General features: G+C 41.9%; 1 protein-coding gene across 2 annotated transcripts in view; it reads right to left on the bottom strand.

Moving 5' to 3' along the window:
• Window positions 1-20,970, bottom strand: part of ANO7 (anoctamin 7) — a 454,465-nt gene that overhangs the window by 78,253 nt on the left and 355,242 nt on the right. For both annotated transcript variants that reach the window (XM_033958099.1, XM_033958098.1), the window contains exon 22: window positions 15,828-15,918. In XM_033958099.1, coding sequence (XP_033813990.1) covers window positions 15,828-15,918 — 91 coding nt within the window. The remainder of the gene's footprint in view (window positions 1-15,827; window positions 15,919-20,970) is intronic.

Below are 20,970 nucleotides of genomic sequence, written 5' to 3' on the forward strand. Positions count from 1 at the left end.
GAGCATCACAGGTGTTAAAATCGGTCCTCGAGGGTCACAATCCAGTCAGGTTTTCAGGATTTCCCCAATGAATAATGTGGCCAGGCCAGTCTCCGAGTATGTGGGAAAGCTCGGCTCGAACCACAAGTAAGAATTTTGTTGCACCCTTTATGTGGTCAGGTGAAGGAAAACCCGGATACTGGATTGCTGTGAACCTCACCAGGTTTATTAGTGTTCCCAAATGAAAACAAGAAAAAAAACATTCAAACTTGGTCTTAGACTCTCTTAGGTGCTGCCTGCACTCTTGTATAGTTCAGTCCAGGTGAGTCATATGGAGCTTGACTTAGGAACTGGATAGTCCATCTTTATCAAAATAAACATAATTCAAAACCCAAAATTCCACGGTAGTCCAGTGCTTTCACTGTCTCATATTCCCTTTTGGGATTTATCAGTCTCTCCTGACCACAGTTCCTTGCTCTACAGCTGAGCACGGCTCGTGCCAGCCTTCTCACGTCTCAGCTATTTTCATAGTCACAAATACAAACAAGATTAACTTTGCTTCTTGCTTTAACCCACCCTGCTCCCAAGGAACCTTCACAGCCCTGCCTGCCAGGCTGTGCGGGCCACACTACCCTTTTGTTTTAAGGTCTCCAGACCCTCCCGATATGACCCTTATCTGCTTTATCTTCTGCTCCTAGGGAGTCTGGATACGGGTTTATTTACAGCAGCATTCTCACATAATTAAGCAGGCTGCCTCAGCCCTGCTTGCAGCCATGCCCTGGCTAAAGTTTAAAGAAAACAAAAAACTTTCTTAAGACTGGATGGGACCCTTATACACTGTACCCTTCCAGGTCCATGTCTTCCTCCCACACACTATCCCCAGGGTCACTACACATTTCCCACTCACACTCTTGGGAATCCTGGCTTTCCATTCCCACATCCACTCCCAGCTTTTCCTCCCATCCCCCTCTCTGCAGGCTGGCTGGCTCTCCTGGAACATTTATCTCCAGATAAACTCCCAGCCATTCTTCCTGAGTATTGCTAGGCCAGTCCCCATACCTTCTGAGGTTTACATTGCCCCTCCTTGTGAATGGGCTTCTGGCAAGACATCCCTGCTGAGGATTGGGCTGCCTGTGAAAGCTAGGCACACTGTGGGTTGTTTGGCTCCCGCAATCAGAGCCAGCTGTGTCTTCCCCCTTCTCCAGATGATTTCCTCCCTGAGGCTTTTCAACCTGCTCCCTACGGAGGCTGACTCCACCCTCTCCTAGGTTGGGTTTATGCTTCTGGGCTTGAGGAAAGGATTGATAGGGGAGATAATTAGTTTTCAGTGCTCTCCCCACCTGGCTTTTGGGCTGTGCTACAACCTGTTTATGCACTTTCCTTCCTGGCTGAGTCTGCTGTCCTTGCTCCAGGTCAGGTTTTACAGAGCCCCGTGCTGCATGCTGGGGAGGTTTAACAGTCCTTTCCACTGGGACAGGGGCTTCCCTGTCACAATATGCATGAGATCTATTAGCATACAATGAAAGCGGTGCATGCAAATAGATCCCATGCATATTTATTGGGGAAATCCTGAAAACCCGACTGGATTGCGGCCCTCGAGGAGAGACTTTGACACCATTCTAATCAATACAATTCTGAAAGGGTGTCATATACTTTAACAATCAATGCTGATTTAGGCAGAGAAGTCACAAAATATTTCAACTGCATATAAGAAAATATATCTAAACAAGACCAGCCATAATAATTTCTTAGCTGGGAAATTGTTGGTAAGACACCATCAGTTAATATCTGATATAAATAGGTGATATTTCCTCTATTATCAGGCTGAAAACCCACTGCTGTTATACTAGGTGTAAACGAACCATTACCACAAATAGGTAAAAGAGGTGTATTTAAAAATCAATCTTTAATCTAATTCATATCTTTCGCCATGTGGATCTCAGAGGAATAAATAATATGGATTTTTCAGGACAACAGCCTTCATTTTTGGAGTATGTAAAAGATAACTAAAATGATAAGGTCTCCATAACTTTAATTCCACCGAAGTCCAGGAAAAATAAGAAGTAGAGAGAAACCAGTCATGAATGTGGTGTATATGACATGCTTCAATAAATTTTTTTAATTGTAACAATCTCATTCTACCCTTTGCTATTGGCAAAGTCATCTGATTTAGAGAAAGACGCGGACGACCACCCAACCAAAGAAATCCATGAATCACACAGTTTTAGATAGGAACAAAGGTAACATTTGATACACATAAAGCCATTGAGGAAGGACTATCAAATTGTAAAGAGCAATGCTTCCCATTAAAGAGATAGGATAATTTATCCAAATCAACAAACGCGATTTAGTCTTAGCTAACAATGGTTGAATATTTAGATCATGTAATCGAGTAAGATCTTGTGGAATAATCCCTAAATAGATGACTGTCTCATTTGACCAAGTTAACGGAAATATACCCTTCCAATGTGTCTGTATTGACGAATTAAACGCAAGAGCTACAGATTTTTGATAATTCAGTCGAAATCCAGAATGAAACTCGAAAGTTTGGGCTTTTGTAAATTATTTGATGCTTATTTTGACTGATTCTGAGCATTCTTTTTTTTTTAAATATCATGTTTATTAAGACAAGAACCACACGGACAGCCACTGCCAGCAGCAATACAGATACAGAATACAGAATATAAAATACAAGATACAAAATGAGGGCGGTACAGATGTGGTGTAGATATATAATATATAGGAAGGCCCAATCCCTCGGCTATATCCTATAACTTGCAACAAAAGAGAACAGTGTGCTGTCCGGCACCCCTCGCCCAAGTTTCTATGAAGAGAAAGCAACAACCAGAAGGGTCCACAAACAATCCCCCTAATCCCCCCAACAAGCTCGCCTCATTCAAACCAATCAGACCTACATACACACCCCTAACAACCCAACAAGCACACACGCTCTTACACTGCATTATGCTGGTTGATAATATGGATGTGGGTATAAGTCACATATAAGAAAGGACAAGTATGTGAACAAACAAGACCGAAAGATGCAGATACTTCAACTTAGAACTTAGAACCGGCATTGCTATAGCGAGAGGAAGGAGTCAGAGATGGTGCATGCAATACAGGGTGAGCGGATATATACATAAGCAAAGCATGCGCCAACTCTGTAGGTTGACAAAGCACCTTAAGCTAAAGGTGTCCTCCAAAAGGAGCAATAGAGTTTCCAGTGAGGTTGGGGTCGAGACGCATAGGTGTCCAATTCAAACTTCGCCTGAAGCTGCATCCGCGATGCCCACATATTGTATGTCGGTACCTCCTCAGTGGCCCAGTACTTCAGGATGAGTTGTTTGCCCACAAGGAGCGCTTGTAGGAGATATTTTTGGGCAGAAAAGTCCAGACCCTGCTGAGTAAACTCCGAGACGTCTCCTAGTAGCAGTGCGGGAGGATTCCATGGTACAGAGCACTGCAAGACTTTCGCCAAGTAGAGCTGCACTTTACTCCAGAAGTGCAATTTGGAGCAGGTAAAGAATGAATGAACATAATCACCCCTATGGGAGGAACACCTAGAACAGGTGTCATCATGCCATAAGCCCATATGATAGCCCCTAGCTCTAGTGATATATGACCTATGTAAGATTTTGTATTGAGTTTCTTGTAGGCTCGAGGCCTTCACATGCAAGTAAAGTGTCTGAAATAGGAGCCTAAGGTCGTCTGTGGAAACCTGCATACCAAGCTCTGTAGACCACTCACCCCCCAGGACACGAAGGCATCCCTCTCCCAATTGGTCTCTCCCTGCCTTATACCATGTAGAAATCTTGTTAGCAGCAGTAGGGGTGGCGAGAAAAACCAAGTCCAAAGGGCTCTGTACCATGGAATCCTCCCGCACTGCTACTAGGAGACGTCTCGGAGTTTACTCAGCAGGGTCTGGACTTTTCTGCCCAAAAATATCTCCTACAAGCGCTCCTTGATGGACTGTCCCCGTGTGCACGAACCACGGAGTGAAAGTAATGATGAATTTGCAAATAAGTGTACATATGTGTCGGAGGCAGGTGCCACGCCATCCTCATTTGTGTAAAGGAAGGGAATTCTCCCCCACCCAATGCCAAAACATCCCCCACCGTCGTAGTACGGACGGTACGCTCTCTCAATCCCGCCAGTCCCCTCACACCAGAGGCAAAGTTAGGATTCCGTAGAAGAGAGAGAAACGGTGATACAGTGGTCGACTTATTCTGAAGATCTCGCCACCAACGCCATGCCCGTCTAAAAGGGAGGAGGAAAGGCAAAAAAGTGGTATGAAGGCGCGCGCCCCCCCCCCCCCCCGCTCCATGGATAAAGGAGGAGAAGGACCAAGGCGAGCAGCATTCCTCTAGTAAAGACTCAGGGGAATAGCGACGCGCAGAAACCAGTTGCTCATGAATCCAGCGAAGGAGCGCTGCGACGTTGTAGATACGTAGAGATGGCAGGCCCAGGCCCCCTCGATCTCGACTCTGGGTTAGTTTGGTTGAGTTGATACGCGCCCTCCTCCCCCTCCACACGAAGGCGTTAATGATAGTTTGATAGGAGCTTTCGTCCGCCTGAGAAATCCAGACGAGTATAGTTTGTAATGGGTAAAGCAATTTCAGAAATATTACCATCTTAACCAGGGCCACTCGCCCCATCAGCGAAAGAGGCAGCGAGTGCCACTTAAGACAGAGAGTTTTAATCCGACCGATAGTAGCAGATATATTAGCCTCGTACAGCTTGCGCAGGTCTCTATAAAGCATGATGCCTAGGTACTTTAGCTTTCCCGGGGCAATACCTACGCCGAGATCCCTACACCATGGTTCGGTCTTTGTGCCTCCCAACAGAAGGGCCTCCGTTTTTTCAAAGTTAATTTTTAATCCGGAAAAGACACCATACGCACGAATGAGAGACATCAGAGCGGGCATTGTTCGGTCTGCATTGTTCACATATAAGAGCATGTCATCCGCGAACATACTAATGCGAAATTCATTGGTGCCCACCCGGAGATCCATCAACCCTGCATCCTGACGAATTCGAGCTGCTAGGGGTTCGAGTGAGAGTAGGAAGAGGAGAGGCGAAAGTGGGCAGCCCTGTCGAGTACCCCGTCCCAATGGGAAGGGGGTAGAGAGTCCACCATTCACCAAGAGTTGAGACGTGGGACGGTGGTACAAAGCCGACACCCAAGCGAGAAAGTCCCCTTGGATCGCGAATCGACCGAGCGTCTGGAAGAGAGGGTGCCAGGATACCATATCGAACACTTTTTCTACATCTAAGCTAGTAATGAGCGCCTTATCAGAAACGGCATGCGGATGTTGTAATACTGCAAGGACCCTTAGCAGATTCATGGACGCATGTCTGCCAGGTACAAAACCGACTTGGTCTTTGTGGATGAGTGTGGGTAGGAATTTATTAAGACGCGATGCTAGAATACTAGCCAAAAGTTTTACATCCTGGTTAAGGAGGGAGATGGGGCGATAAGACCCTAGAGCGTCGAGTGGACGCCCGGGTTTAGGGAGAATAATAACGTGCGCTCTATTATGCGAGTCTCCTGGAGGAGTAACACTGCGGAGTCCCATAAAGTATTGCTGTAAGGTGGCAAGAGCCTGGGGATCTAATAGCTTATAGAATTCGGGGCCAAAGCCATCTGGCCCCGGAGTCTTGGCCAGCTGGAGTTTTTTGATAGCGACTTGCAATTCCTCGCCTAGAATGGGGCCATTGAGAGTGAGACATTGATCGGCCGTCAGGGCGGGTAGACAAAGATCTTGAAAGAAACGCTCACTGGCAGTCTCGTCATATTGTTGCGCTGCGTAAAGGTCAGTATAGAATCGGACGAACTGCTCCGTGATGGCCGAGTGAGTGACATGTGTGACGCCTTGGGTATCTTTAATAGAAGTAATGGTGTGTCGGGTTTTATGTGGGCGCACCAAGTTTGCCAGTAATCTCCCCGTTTTGTCCCCCCAGCGGTAGAGTTTGTATTTGTAGCAATAAATATTACGAGCGGCCCTTTGATCTAAAAGAAGATTGAGTTTTTTCTTGACGTCGCACATGGCCTGTTTGGATGCGTCGTCCAGACGAGAAATGTGAAGGGAGCGAAAGCTGGCAAGTTCTCACGACAGAGCCAAAAGCTCCCCGTCCCGTTTTTTGTTCAGGGACGCCGTGTAAGCCAGTACATGACCTCGCATAACCGCTTTAGCCGCCTCCCAGTAGACCACGGGGTCCACATCCGATACAGAATTGGTCTTATGGAAGTCTGCCCACCGCTTTTGAAAGAATTCCCTGAAACTCCGCGTCCTTGTAAAGGAATGGGGACATCCGCCAGATACGCCCCGCGGTCTGAGACCCGAAATATAGGTCAAGGCCAAGCAAAGCATGGTCAGATACAAGTGGTGGTAAAAGACTTGATGCCGAGAGGTTCGGAAATAGAGAGGCTGAGATGAGGAAGTAGTCAATGCGAGAATGAGACGAGTGGGGGTGAGAGTAAAAGGAGAAATCTAGTTCAACTATTTAAAGAACACTCAAAATTATATAAATTAAAAATTAATCAAACAAAAGCAAAATTTTACTCAGGAAAAATATTAAAAGCTAAGAATCCATCAGCACTATATGCATTAGTAAATTCATTAACAAATACAAAAATACAGCAAACACAAGGTCATAGTTCTTTACCAACAGCTCAAGATCTTTCAGATTATTTCACTGAAAAAATTAATAACATTAGAAATTCTTTAACAAAACAGAAGCCCAATATCGAGCAAGATCATACTATCACAAATTTGCCATATTCAACATGCTCCCACTTCAACCTGCCCAGTCTTAACGAATTAGAATTGATATTAAAATCCATTAATATTAAGAGCTCAAATGCAGATTCTTATCCTCCGTTTATTCTAAAAAAATATTTTGAAATTTTTGGTCCTTACGTCCTAAAATTAATAAATGAAAGTCTAATACAAAGTATTATGCCTAAATCTTGGAAATCTTCTATTATTCGCCCTATCATTAAAGATCATAAGATTAGTTCAGAAAAAGTTTCAAATTATAGGCCAATAGCTAATCTCCCATTTATGGCAAAACTGACGGAAAAGATTGTGTTTAACCAAATTTCAGAATTTATTGAAAAAACCAATGTTCTTCATCCAAATCAAACAGGATTTCGACAATATCATAGCACAGAACATTCATCAATACATTATTTTTTGGATCATCACCAATCAGTTTTATTAATATCTATAGACCTTTCTGCTGCCTTTGACACCATAGACCATCATATTTTATTAGACAGACTGCAATCAATCGGCATTACTGATCAAGTATTATCATGGTTCAAATCTTATTTTACAGATCGTACATCCACAGTTGCATTTAATAATGTTAATTCTGAAAGCTCATTATCCTCCTATGGTATTCCTCAAGGATCTATTTTGTCTCCATTACTTTTTAATATTTTTCTCGCACCTTTGATGACAGTCTGTCAATCTATAGGATTTCATGTTTATGCGTATGCAGATGATATTCAACTTCTGCATCCTTTAGATCCCAATAAAGCATCAGACATCATATTAATTAATAATAAACTTGAACAAATCCATCAATGGCTAGATACAAATAGGTTGGCCCTTAATATTGAAAAAACAAAAACATTACTTTTTCCATGGAAAGAAACTCCTAAAATCAGTGCACCCATCACAATAAAAAATATTCCTTTACAAGTAGTCAACAGTATTAAAATCCTAGGAGTTATATTTGATAGCAAATTAACCTTTCATGAGCACATAGGCAGTATTGTCAAATCTTCATTCTATAGACTCCGTCAAATTCGTTCCTTGTCACAATATCTTTGTTCTAAATCATTAAATATTCTTATACATTCATTAATAATTTCAAAAATGGATTATTGCAATGCACTTTTTAAGGGAATTGCACAAAATGAAATAAGACGGTTACAAATAATACAAAATACTGCCATTAAACTAATAACAACAAAAAAAAAATTTGATCACGTAACGCCGCTTCTTAAGAACGCCCACTGGCTTCCAGTAACCCATAGAATAACATATAAAATATGTCTACTGACTTTTAAAGCAATGTTTTTTAAAACTCCTGCTTTTATCTATAAAACACTGATTCCCTATTCCACAAATAGAGTATTGCGATCTAACGAACAGCATTTACTGACAATTCCATCTCTTAAAATTATAAATACTAGAAGACAATTTATCTTTTCTGTTACTGCTCCACAAATATGGAACTCCTTGCCAATCTACCTAAGAAAAGAGCATGATAAATTCAAGATTAATTTAAAAACGTTCCTTTTTAAAGACGCTTTTGATTAATAACTTATAATCTGGAACACAATAATTCAATAGTTAAAGAAAAATAAATTCCTACCTTATGTTTTTACCCAACCTTCTTTTAATTATATTTTGTAGTTCTTATCCCTTTTTTTCCCTATACTCATGTTGTGTCATGTTTTTTGTCTCTTTTAAATTAATTTTTACGGTCATGTATAATTAATGTTTTAATTTTTGTTTTTAATATTGTAATATTAACTAATTCTATTTATATATATGTATGTTCATCGCTTTGAAAAAAAGACAAAGCGATTAATCAAAAATTTTAATAAACTTGAAACTTGAAACTTCAGTGGGGTGTAACGTACGCCAAGAGTCCAAGAGTCCCAATTCCTTAATAAGAAAGTGTACCCCTTTATTGAAGTGGCCCTTTGGTACCGGCTTAGCCGGCCTGCGGTCCCATTGGGGGTGTGCAACAAAATTAAAATCGCCTCCCATGATAACCGGTTGAGGCATGAGGGGCGCCAGATGACTCACCACCGAAGTAAAGAAAGCCTGTGAGTATGTGTTAGGGGCATAAATATTGCACAAAATTAAGGTTTTACCCCAAAGCTCGCCTATTAGGATGATAAACCTCCCGTTGGGGTCATCAATCTGGCTGTGCAAGTGAAAGGGTATGTTCTTATGGATGAGAATGGCTACCCCACATTTCCGAGTGGTAAATGAGGCAGAGTGTACCTGTCCCACCCAGCCCCTACGCAGTTTCCCATGTTCTCCAGAGCTCAGATGGGTCTCCTGTAAGAATGCTATGTCAGTGTGTTCTCGCTTAAGGTATGCTATGATTTTAGTACGCTTGATGGGTGAGTGTATCCCATCTACATTTAGGGATTTAACATGCAATTGTACCATTTAGCCAACAGGTAGATCAAAAGCTAACATATGCTAACCAAAAAAAGAGCGGTAGAGGCCGTCCCAGCTCGTGCCTCCACCCACTCGTGAAATAGTGAAATATCTTGTACAAACCAAAGCAGTGACTCAGCAGTGAAGAGCTCTTACACACATCCAGACAACCCTCAGGCATACCCTGCATGCTCACCCGGATCGTACACTCATACTCACCCTCAGACTGATCCCAGGCAATTGTCCGGCATAAAAAACAAACATACAGACCCAAACAAACAATCACCCATTCCACATACACCCAAACACTCGCCCCCCCTCCCACCCCACCCCATAGCCTTCACAGCAGGGGAAATCCCCACTAATCCCCAACTCTCAAGAACAAATCAACACCAACAGGTAGCCCCAGGCCGCAGCATTGTATGATATGGGCCATCCCAATACAACTACGCCCTCTACACAGAGAAAGGGGGCCCAAACTCTGTTAAACATGATAAAATTTGATGGGAGCGAGTTTCCAAACAGTCAAGATCCCAAAAGAAAGAAACCCTGCGTTAGCAAGAAACAATTCGTCCAAGAAAATGAACAGTTTCCGATAAAGGCCAGAGGGCACACAAACATGGCTCACGGATACCACTGAAGAGAGTCAGCCGAAGCGTATGCGCAGTGGTATATCCAATATGCTAGAGCAGGGAGCAAGTAATCCTGTGGGTCAGCCAGAGCAAAAGAGTCAAGTAATGCCCCGGATCTGTCCCCCAACAGAGCACAGCTGTCCAATTGCCGCTGGGGGACCTCTACATGTAAAGAGCAAGCAACCAGCGGCTCCATCATGTAGTCATCCTGCATAGGGTGGCGGGGCGGAACGCCCGTGGATTAACTTAGCAACCGAGGGGCCCCCACAGCAACATCAACAGTCCCCCATCAACCCACGGACCCAAAGGGTAACAGAACAACAAGGCTTGTGGAAGATTGGTCCAAAAGGCAAATCCAAGGACCGTTGCAGAAAGAGATCCCCTGCTGGTCAAGGGACCCCCCGGTCCCCACGTGCGGCAGCAGGGAGAGATTTGAGGAAGCCCTCCAACGCCTCCGGAGTGTCATAGAAAGTGGTGGTATTGTTATATGACACTCGGGCCCTAGCAGGGTACAGAAGGGCACAGCGGATGTTGCGCTTAAACAGCTCGCTGCAGTAAGGTGCCATGGCCCGGCGTCTAGACGAGACTTGAGGGGAAAAGTCTTGAAAGAAGAGAATCTTGTGCCCCTCAAAGTGCAGGTTCAGATCTTTGTCCCATCTGTAGGCAGTCAGCACCCTCTCCTTCAAAGCGTAGTTCCCAGTCTGTGTGCACGCTCAATAAAAAATGGTGGCGGCGTGTCAGGCAAGGCAACAGCCTTAGGCAACCATTCCTCCAGCCAGCGTCTGAGATCCACATCGCGAACCGAATTCGGGATCCCCACAAACCGTAAGTTATTACGCCTTCCCCTGTTCTCCTGATCCTCGAGGCGCTCCAGTAGGGTCTTGTTTGCAGATTCTAGCGTGCGCAGGCGTTCCTCGTGGTTAGCCACGGTATCTTCTTGCTGAGCAATGCGGTCCTCAGCCCTTTGCAGCCGCCCAGTCTGGGAGTCAAGGCTTTCTTTAATGCCTTCCATAAAGGTGTGAATAGTGGCCAATTTATCCTCCATGACCAATGTAAGAGATCGTGTCAGCTCCTGTACCGCTGCCGCCTCCAGGGTAAAGACGGGGGCCTCGGGACTGTCGGCCATTTTGGTTTCCGCTCCCCTCTGTCTGTCTCTCACAGGGCGCGCTGGTTTAGCGGCCATCGGCTCGTCCCAAGAGTGTCGAGGGAACAAAAAGATGCGGCCGCTCGTGAGCCACCGAAACTGCTATGAAGGTGCGACCGCCGGCCGAATTAAAGCTGGTAAATGAGTGAGAAGTATGCGCGCGGCCCGGAGCTACACGGAGGCACGTCCGTTCACGTTCCCGGCATCACGTGCCCCCCCGATTCTGAGCATTCTTTACCTCATCTTCCTGAAGCATTAGCTGAATTCAATTCCTGGTCTACCACCTGAAACCCCTTTATGTGGACATCTTGTTTCAAAGTACTTTAAAGAGGTTCTAAATATATCAGAAACAACAAGGGAGAAAGAGGACATCATTGACGGGTTCCTTGAGAAATATTAAAAGGAGAAGAATTAGACCCATTAATCAAAATAGAAGCCTGCGGATTAGCATATAGGGCACAAAGACTATCTATGAACCACCCAGAGATTCCTACCTGAGACAACGTAGAAAAAAAGAAAGGACCACTCCAACCTATCAAAAGCTTTTTCTGCATCTAGACTAGCCAAAATTCCAGAAGCTGCAGTTGCCTGACCAGTCGCTAATGCTATCAGAACCTTACGAATATATAAAGCTGATTGACGACCTCTAACAAAACCAACTTGTTCATCTCCTATTAACAACGGCAGATGAATTGCCAATCTATCAGCCAACACTTTCACAAAAATTTTTATATCTACATTATGCAATGATATATGACGATATGATTCTACCAATAAAGTATCTTTTCCCTGCTTCGGGATCAAAGTTATGAGAGCATCTGTTGCTCCTAGAGGAAAGAACTTTTCATCTACACATTGATTATAATAACTCACCAACCCTACCGGAATATGATGGATAAGTAATTTATAATACTCCGCTGTAAACCCATCAGGTCCTGGTGTTTTACAAGTGGATATAGATTTGATAACTTTTTGACTTTCTACTTCTCTAATGGGTGCATTTAAAGAATCTAACATCTGTGGAGTTAAGCTTGGCAAAGAAGCATCATCCAAATAAGCCTGTATAAGAGAAGATTGAGATGGAGAGTCAGCTTTATATAAACATGCAAAATAATCACAAAACACTTGAGAAATTTTATCAATAGCATTAGTGATATTCTCATCTGGAAGATGAATCAATTGAACCAAAAATCGAACTCATCGATTACCACAATGAAAAAAAATCTAAATTTCCTATAAACATTACTACGCTGATATCTTTCATGTAAAAGAGTACTAAGAGCAGTTTGTGCCGCAAGCATATTTTCCTTATGAGAAACTGTAGGTTGTCTCAGATAAGTTCATTTTGCACGTTGAAATTGACGTTCAAAAGATATTATTTTAGCAGCAATATGGTGATTCTGCGAAGCAACATAAGCAATAACATCACCTCGGAGAACCGCCTTAGAGGCTTCCCATTAAAGAATTGTCTCATCATAAGAACATAAGCATCGCCTCTGCCGAGTCAGACCATGGGTCCATCATGCCCAGCAGTCCGCTCCGCGGTGGACCCCCCAGGTCCATGACCTGTAAGTGATCTTTTACCTAAAAATTTTTATTCCCTAATCATTTAATATCCTGTATAGTAACCCTCTATCTGTACCCTTCAATCCCCTTTTCCTTCCATCAACATGTTCAACATTGAAATGAGCATAATCTGCCCAATGTTCTACAGGATATTGTTGAAAATGTGGGTCTTTCTTACAGATAAGCAGGAAAATGCCATCTACTCCCCCGACAAGACCCCAACTCAATATCTACAAATACTAAAGCATGATCCGATAATACTTGTGGTTCAATAGTAGAAGGAAGAATCTGAGAGAATAACGATTGTGTGACAAGAACAGTCAATACGTGATTAAATAGAGTGAGAATGTGATAAATGTGTATAATCTCTTTCAGTGGAAGTAACAATCTCCAAGGGTCAACTAAGTCCAAAGCAGAGCACAAATAAGGGATTCCCTTGTGAAGGGCTGAAGATTGCTGACTTTGAGAAGACCTGTCCAAAGAAGGATCAAGAACTTGATTTAAATCCCCTGCTAATATCAAAGGGACAGAATCAGAATTCAAAACTGTTTTGACCAAAGTTTGGAAAAAAGCATACTCATATGTATTAGGAGCATATACTACTAACAAATTAAAATTAAGTGTATTCAATGCCACATGTAAATAAACAAAATGACCATAGTCATCCTTTGTAAGCAATTTGGTTTTAGATTGAAGGTGTTTGCTAATAAGCACCACTACACCACCTTTTTTATAATCAGTAGAAGAATAAAAAACTTCACCTACCCATCCAATTTTGAATTTCATATGTTTAATTTCAGGCAACTTGGTTTCTTGCAAACATGCAATGTCCACTTTCTGGTGACAGAGATATGTAAGTAATTTAGCCCGTTTAACAGGTAAGTTTGCTCTTGATACATTCTAAGTAGCCACATGAAGTGATGATAATAACTTACCCCAGTAATCCCAGAAAAAAAAATAAAACTCCAAGAAAAAATATATATACGATATGTAGGTGCCCAGCCTTTACCACAGATGTCAAAGATACCCATAGTCTTATAAATAATAACAGAGTGTCTTAATAAATCATATAAGTGTATATAATATAATAAGTATATATAATCATAGAAAACCCTAATTCTAACCCTCTCATCTTCATCCATACCCAAAACTCCCCAAACCCAATATTCTACACATCTCTGATTCCCAATACTTGAGGATCAGATAGTCTATTCCACGTATATATGTGATCCGACTCCAGGCCTCATCCATCAAATAAAATTTTAGTTTAAAATTCTATGAGGCCAATAACTATTCTGTAGAATTAATTTGCCTCGCTATGTTTATATACGGACCTTCTCTCCCTTTCACTTGAAAATTTTTCATAACTTTTTTATCAAAGAATCGTTCTTTCTATTTTCCTATTTTACTTTTATCTACATTTTTAAAACCAGCATATTAATAAATTAATAAATAATCAATCAACAACTTTTATATCAATTTAAATTATTTCTCTTTACTTCTATATAAACATTTTTATTTCCTCTTTATTTTTTTTTTTTGTTTGTTTTTTACTCCTTGTGACTGATACATATGTTATGGCAGAATATGTCTTCTTAAAATCTCTTGAAAACTAAACATTTAGAGAAACTTTTTTTTTCTCTTTTCTAAACTCTCTATAAACTATGCCCTTACTTGCCTTTATCTGCTATCATTTACTATGTTACTAGACTATGATTTCCTGATGTAGGAAAATTCCCTTCTGTGCTCTAATATGGGTGGCATTCTCAAAAAATTTTTCTCTCTTTTCTGAACCTTTTATAAACAATAAAGCAACTGCTGGAAAAAACCTGCACTATCTTAAACTCTTATCATTTATTATACAACTAGTGCTTCCCACTCTTATTCATATTCTTATTCATATTAACATTTAAATAAATCTCTCTCTAAAAAAAAAGGGGTATAACCTCTTATAATAAAACAAATAAATCAAAAAGCAGAAAGACCCCCCTCCCCCAACAAGTACTTAAGATCTTCAGTTCCAATTCTTAGTTCATTTCTTATTATGACTAAACTGGACGATGACAGAGATAAGAAGCCTGAATTCACTCAGCACTGTTCAGCCTCGGGAGTGAACGTAATGAGGAGTGATGAGGAAAAAGCAAACATGCTAAACAAATACTTCTGCTCTGTGTTCACGGAAGAAAATACTGGAGAAGGACCGAGATTGTCTGGAAAAGTTACATAAATCAGCCAGGGTTTTAAATGCAATGTCCTTAGCTCAGTTCAGTCAGCAAATGCAAAACATCAAAATATTCTCTCATAGGCAAACAGCACATTTGCAGCAAAAAAGAAACAGTTCTTTCAAAAGTAATATAATTTCTCAAAATTAGCTAAAAAAATAAACACAGCAGTACATTCAGGAATGCCTGATAGCCAAACCTATATCCATCAACTCTGGCTGCTGAAACAGTTTTGGTGGAATCGGCATTTCTTGAATTTCCATTTGCTCCTCCTGGGCTGGAGCTGAAAGTAATAGGAGTAATCCTTCTCCATCCAATGCTGAGACCTCCATCCACCTACATTATTTAGAACTTCCATTAAATGGCGCAAGCACTTCCTATCTGATTTGAGTCTATCTCCCTCGCGCCCCGTAGAGTCCAACCTAGGGTCAACGGCCAAATTAAAATCCCCTCCCACAAGTACAGAACCTTTCTTTATGAACAATACCTTGGCCAGTCCCTGCTTAGCATTAGGAGCATATATATTCACCAGTCACCAATTCACCATTAATCGTTCCCAGCCAAATAACCCCTCATCCATCCATTCCTCTTCTGGGATAATCTTTAAGTGTTTAGCAAACAGGCTACAAGCCTTCTTCCTCTCCTGCCTATTAGAAGCCCATATTCTACCCGGATATTCCCTATATTATATCAATTTCTCCCCTGATATCACAAAATGTCTCTTGCACAAAACTGATATCAATCCGTAATATTTTCAATTCTTTCAATAACAATTGCCATTTTTGGGGCATATTAAGACCTTTTACATTAAAACTTCCCACTCTGTTTTCCACCCCTCCATGACCCTTGAGAGCAGACCCTTGACAGGCTCCCCTCCTCCTATACCCCCAGATTCTCCCACAAAAAAACATGCTCATCCACTGCCCATCCACTGCCCCTCCTCTTCCCCCCCTGCCAAACCCTCTCCCTCATTCTCCTAAACCCATCCATGACTTCGTGTGACCCCACTCGAGAACCCTGTGTCAATTTGCTCTTCTAGAGCTAGGAGAAAAAGCTTGGAATAAGGCAGAAAATAAAAAGCACATGGACTTACCTCAAATACAATAACAAAGCCCAGCCGAATAGCTAGTAAGTTCCAATACACTATGGAATAGCTTCCAGTGTTTTCCCGATACGCACGATACCTGAAAAGAGAAAACAATTAGCTCTGTGATATCCTACAAGGATGAGAAAAGGAGCAGAACACTATCCAACCCCTCCTCATGACTCAGGGGAAGATTCTCAAAACTTAAACATGCCTTCACTAAACCACTTCCAGTCAGTTTAGAGTGCATGCATTCAGTGGCGTACCTAGCGTATGACACACCCGGGGCCCATCATTTTTTTGAGCCCCCCATCTGTATGAATTTTGACACTCTCAATCCACACTTCACACAAGAGTGTACCTAGGAAAAGGCAGCATCTGTCATACTGTAATGAGCAGTACAACATCAATACACCCATTGTAAAACTAAACAAGCCAGACTAGTACAGATCAATCCTGCACAGTCAATCCTAATAGAAACCCATGTCTTTTGAATACACAGAACACAGAAAACACCTTTGCCTAGTATGGAATATGTAATTACAAACCAACCCCACCCCCTTTTACAAAGCTGTAGTGTGGTTTTTAGCCATGGTGGTAACAGCTCAGACTCTCATAGAATTCTGAGCATCAGAGCTGTTGCCACCACGCCTGGCGCTAAAAAATGCTGTACAGCAGTGGCGTACCAAGGGGGTGCAAAGCTGGCCACCCATCGGGGAATAGGCTGCCGCCGGGGAAGGCTACCACTGCCGCTATTGGGAACAGGCCGGCACTGAGTTCTCCCTCCCTGCTTTTGTTCCCCGCGAGGTCGACCAACTCTCACCACCCGACGTCAATTCTGAATTCGGAGAGGACGTTCTGGGCCAGCCAATCGCTGCCTGGCTGGCCCAGAATATCCTTTCTGACGTTAGAATTGACGTTGGGCGGCGAGAGTTGGTCAGCCCCGCGGGGAAGAAAAGCAGGGAGGGAGAACTCGACGCTGGCCTGTTCCCGATGGCGGCAGTGGCAGCCTTTCCCCGGCAGCGGTGGCAGCAGCATGTTTCTCAATGGCGGTGGCATAGGGGAGGGCAGGAAGAAAGAAAGAAAAAAATGGGGCACAGAGAGAGAGAGAGAAAGACAGACATACAGAAAGAAAGGGGTCATGGAGAGAGAAAGAAAGAAGGGGCAGGGTGAAAGAAAGAAAGAAATGGGGCACAGAGAGAGAATGGGGGCATGGAGAGAGAAAGAAAGAAGGGGGCAGGGTGAAAGAAAGAAATGGGACACGGAGAGAGAAAGACAGACATAGAGAAAGAAATGAGGCATGGAGAGAGAAAGAAAGAAGGGGGCAGGGTGAAAGAAAGAAATGGGGCACAGAGAGAGAGAGAGAGAAAGACAGACATAGAGAAAGAATGGGGAAATGGAGAGAGAAAGCAAGAAGGGGGCAGGGTGAAAGAAAGAAAGAAATGGGGCACGGAGAGAGAGAGAGAGAGAGAAAGACAGACATACAGAAAGAAAGGGGGCATGGAGAGAGAAAGAAAGAAGGGGCAGGGTGAAAGAAAGAAAGAAAGAAATGGGGCGCGGAGAGAGAGAGAGAAAGACAGACATACAGAAAGAAAGGGGACATGGAGAGAGAAAGAAAGAAGGGGGCTGGGTGAAACAAAGAAAGAAATGGGGCACGAAGAGAGAGAGAGAGAGAGAAAGACAGGCATACAGAAAGAAAGGGGGCATGGAGAGAGAAAGAAATAAGGGGGGCGGGTGAAATAAAGAAAAAGTTTGGGGAGGGAATGAGGTCTGGAGGAGAAGAAGCATACAGGAGGCTGAAAGAAGGGAAGAAATATTGGATGCACAGTCAGAAGAATAAAGTGCAACCAGAGACTGATGAAATTACCAAACAAAGGTAGGAAAAATGATTTTATTTTCAATTTAGTGATCAAAATGTGTCCGTTTTGAGAATTTATATATGCTCTCTATATTTTGCACTATGGCCCCCTTTTACTAAACCGCAATAGCGTTTTTTAGCGCAGGGAGCCTATGAGCATCGAGAGCAGTATGGGGCATTCAGCGCAGCTCCCTGTGCTAAAAACCACTATCGCGGTTTAGTAAAAAAGGAGGGGGTATATTTGTCTATTTTTGTATAGTTGTTACTGAGGTGACATTGCATAAAGTCATCTGCCTTGACCTCTTTGAAAACCCGCGGAATATAAATGGTAATTAACATTTTCTCTGCACACAGTGTGCTATGTGTTTTTAAAATTGTATTGTTGGTAGATCATTTTGACTTGGACACGAAGGTAAGGGGGAGGGAGGGAGGGAAGCTGCTGAAAGACATCTAGTAATCCTTGCAGGCTTGACTGTGCAGGGAATTATTTTTGTAAAATCATGTTTTGTTATGTGACTGGCATTATTTAGACTTTAATTTCTATGAATGAATAGAATGAAAATTATATAAAATTACTTGTTTGTTTTTATGTGCATGCGCTGAAGAAAAGTGGAGAGAGAGTGGGCTGAGGACGCTGAAGGGAAATGGGGAAGAGAGAGTGGGGGAAGACGCTGATTTATAAATTGACAATTGTACAGAATATTGTTTCTTTTTATACTTTAATATAGTAAGTTCAATATAAAACAATTCAAGGCTTGTGTGGATGGAATCAGGAGGTTTGCAGGGATGGGGACCAAGCTTATGGGGATTAGTTCAATAAAATGGTATTTTCTTATTTCTCATTATTTGTTTATTTTTATTTGTTAATTTGTAAAGTGGTGATTGTTATGTACCAGTTTTTTCAAATTTACGTCTACTGTCTTTATATTTTGCACAGTATTAGAGGACATGTATTACTGTTTTTGTGGTGTTGCATTGCATGCAGAGTCTGGTTTCTTGGCGGTTCAGTTTAACTTTTGTCTACATATTTCTATTTTTAGTTTGTGATTATTCCATATTGGGCAAGGATGTATCTGTCTGTGTGTATGAAAGGGACATGGCTTTCTGATAGCATCGACTGTACAGGATCAATTGACTGCATGATCTGGCTTGTTTAGTTTTACAATGTATGTGTTGATGTTCTAGTGCTCACTGCAGTGTTTAAGATGCTGCCTTTTCCTAGGTACACTCTTGTTGTGCGATACGTGGATTGTTACTAAAAATCATCTTTTTCATATAGATGGGGGTGTGTCAAAAAATGATGGGCCCCGGGTGTCACATATTCTAGGTACGCCACTGCTCTACAGTTTTGTAAAAGGGGAGATAAAATAAAAATACGTAGACAAAGGTTAAACTGAATCACAAAGAAGCTAGATCCTGCATATAATGCAATACCATGGAAACAGTGACACATGTCCCCTAAAGCAAAAAAAATATATATATAATTTTTTTTTCTACCTTTGTCTTCTCTGATTTCTGCTTTCCTCATCTTCTTGTCACTCTCTTCCTTTCATCCACTGTCTGTATGCCTCCCCCTTCCATCTCTCCCTTCACCCCCCCTTTGGTCTGGCATCCATCTTCTTCCCTTCCCTCCTCCAATGGTCTGGCATCTCTCTCCTCTCCTTCCTTTCCCTCTCCTACACCCTCATGGTATGGCATTTCACTCTCTCCTCTCTCTTCCCCCCACTTCCATCAGCACCTGCCTCCTTTCTTTTATTAATAATAATAATAATAATAGTTTATATACCTCACACTTGAATTTTGTTTCTCCACTGGTTAGAGGATGTAAATTTAAAAGACATCATCAACATCTTTTCTCACATCAGGCAGCATTATGGGGTAAAGATCTGGAACAATTGCTTATGACTACTACTTATGGGGAATTTAGGAAACACCTAAAAACATATCTGCAGTGGCATACCTAGGGTATGTGGCACCCAGGGCCCATCATTTTTTGACATCCCTCCCCATGTAAAAAAATATTTTTTGTAATAACCATGAAACGGAATAAATGGTCAGAATAGAAACAGGCAGTGAAAATTTTCTTTTATTGAATCTCATATATGTAACCATTATTCCAAACATAACATAACATAAATTATGTCTGAATTGTCATAACATTAGAAGTACATATGGAGTAGTTGCAGGTGATGCTTGGGACATTTCTGATTGAGTTAGTTCGGTTTTATGTGTTTTTTGAATAGAAGGGTTTTTATTTCTTTTTTGAAGGTTTTGTAGTCTGTGGTCAAGGTCAATAGGTTGTAGAGTTGGGGGTCGAGTGTTGCAGCTCGAGTGGCTAGGAGGTTGTCGTACATTTTGACGTTTTTGGTTGAAGGGTGTGTGGGTTCTCCTATGCCTGGTTGAGGTGGATTGAACTAGTCGCTTGTTCCAATAGGCTGGGCTGTCTCCGTTTATTGCTTTAAATAGTAGGCAGGAAAATTTGATGTGTATTATCCCTTGTATTGGGAGCCAATGTGAGTTGTGGTATGCCTCTGATGTGGTCGAATTTCTTCAGTGAGTAGACCAGTCTTAGGGCTGTGTTTTGTATTGTTTGTAGTTGTTTTATCATGGTTGTGGAATCTTGACTGTTTTTCCTCCATTTTCTTTCTAGTTGTCTGCATGTGGTCGTGTAAATCCCCTGATGGGATTTATACTTGTGTATATGTCTCCTCTTTTTGGAAGAGTATATGGTCGATCATTACCTGCATTTTTCATATAGATGACCCTTTCTCATTAGATTTATTGTTCGCTGGTACACTAACACTTACCTCTCCCTTACCCATTCATCATGAACGACTATTACTCATACTTTTATTTACCGCTCTCTCCCTTATCCTCCAAAATTGGAAGGATGCCTCCAAATTACATGCTAATCAATGGTGGAATTCAATTTGTCTCCTTGTAAAGTTTGAACGTAGCATTGCTGAAAGACATAATTCACTGACTTCCTATACTAGAAATTGGTCTCCTATACTTGAATATTGTAAGTCAGATCTTTGACATTCTCCCTGTATATACTACTCGATACTTTTATTACTATTATGGACATCTTTGTTTTGTACCCTGTGTAACAATCTTGAGATATTACCCAATATATTATTGGTACGTAACCCACATTATAATCTATCTCATTTCTCTATGGGTGATTACCTTATACTGCTATACCACATTTTTATGTATCATACTTTAATGCCTTCACTTCCTTTCTTTTACTGTATTACTCATTACTTTTCGTGTCATTTGCTGCTGCAAGAA

Source organism: Geotrypetes seraphini, chromosome 9, assembly GCF_902459505.1.
Source record: "Geotrypetes seraphini chromosome 9, aGeoSer1.1, whole genome shotgun sequence".
Classification (NCBI taxonomy): domain Eukaryota; kingdom Metazoa; phylum Chordata; class Amphibia; order Gymnophiona; family Dermophiidae; genus Geotrypetes; species Geotrypetes seraphini.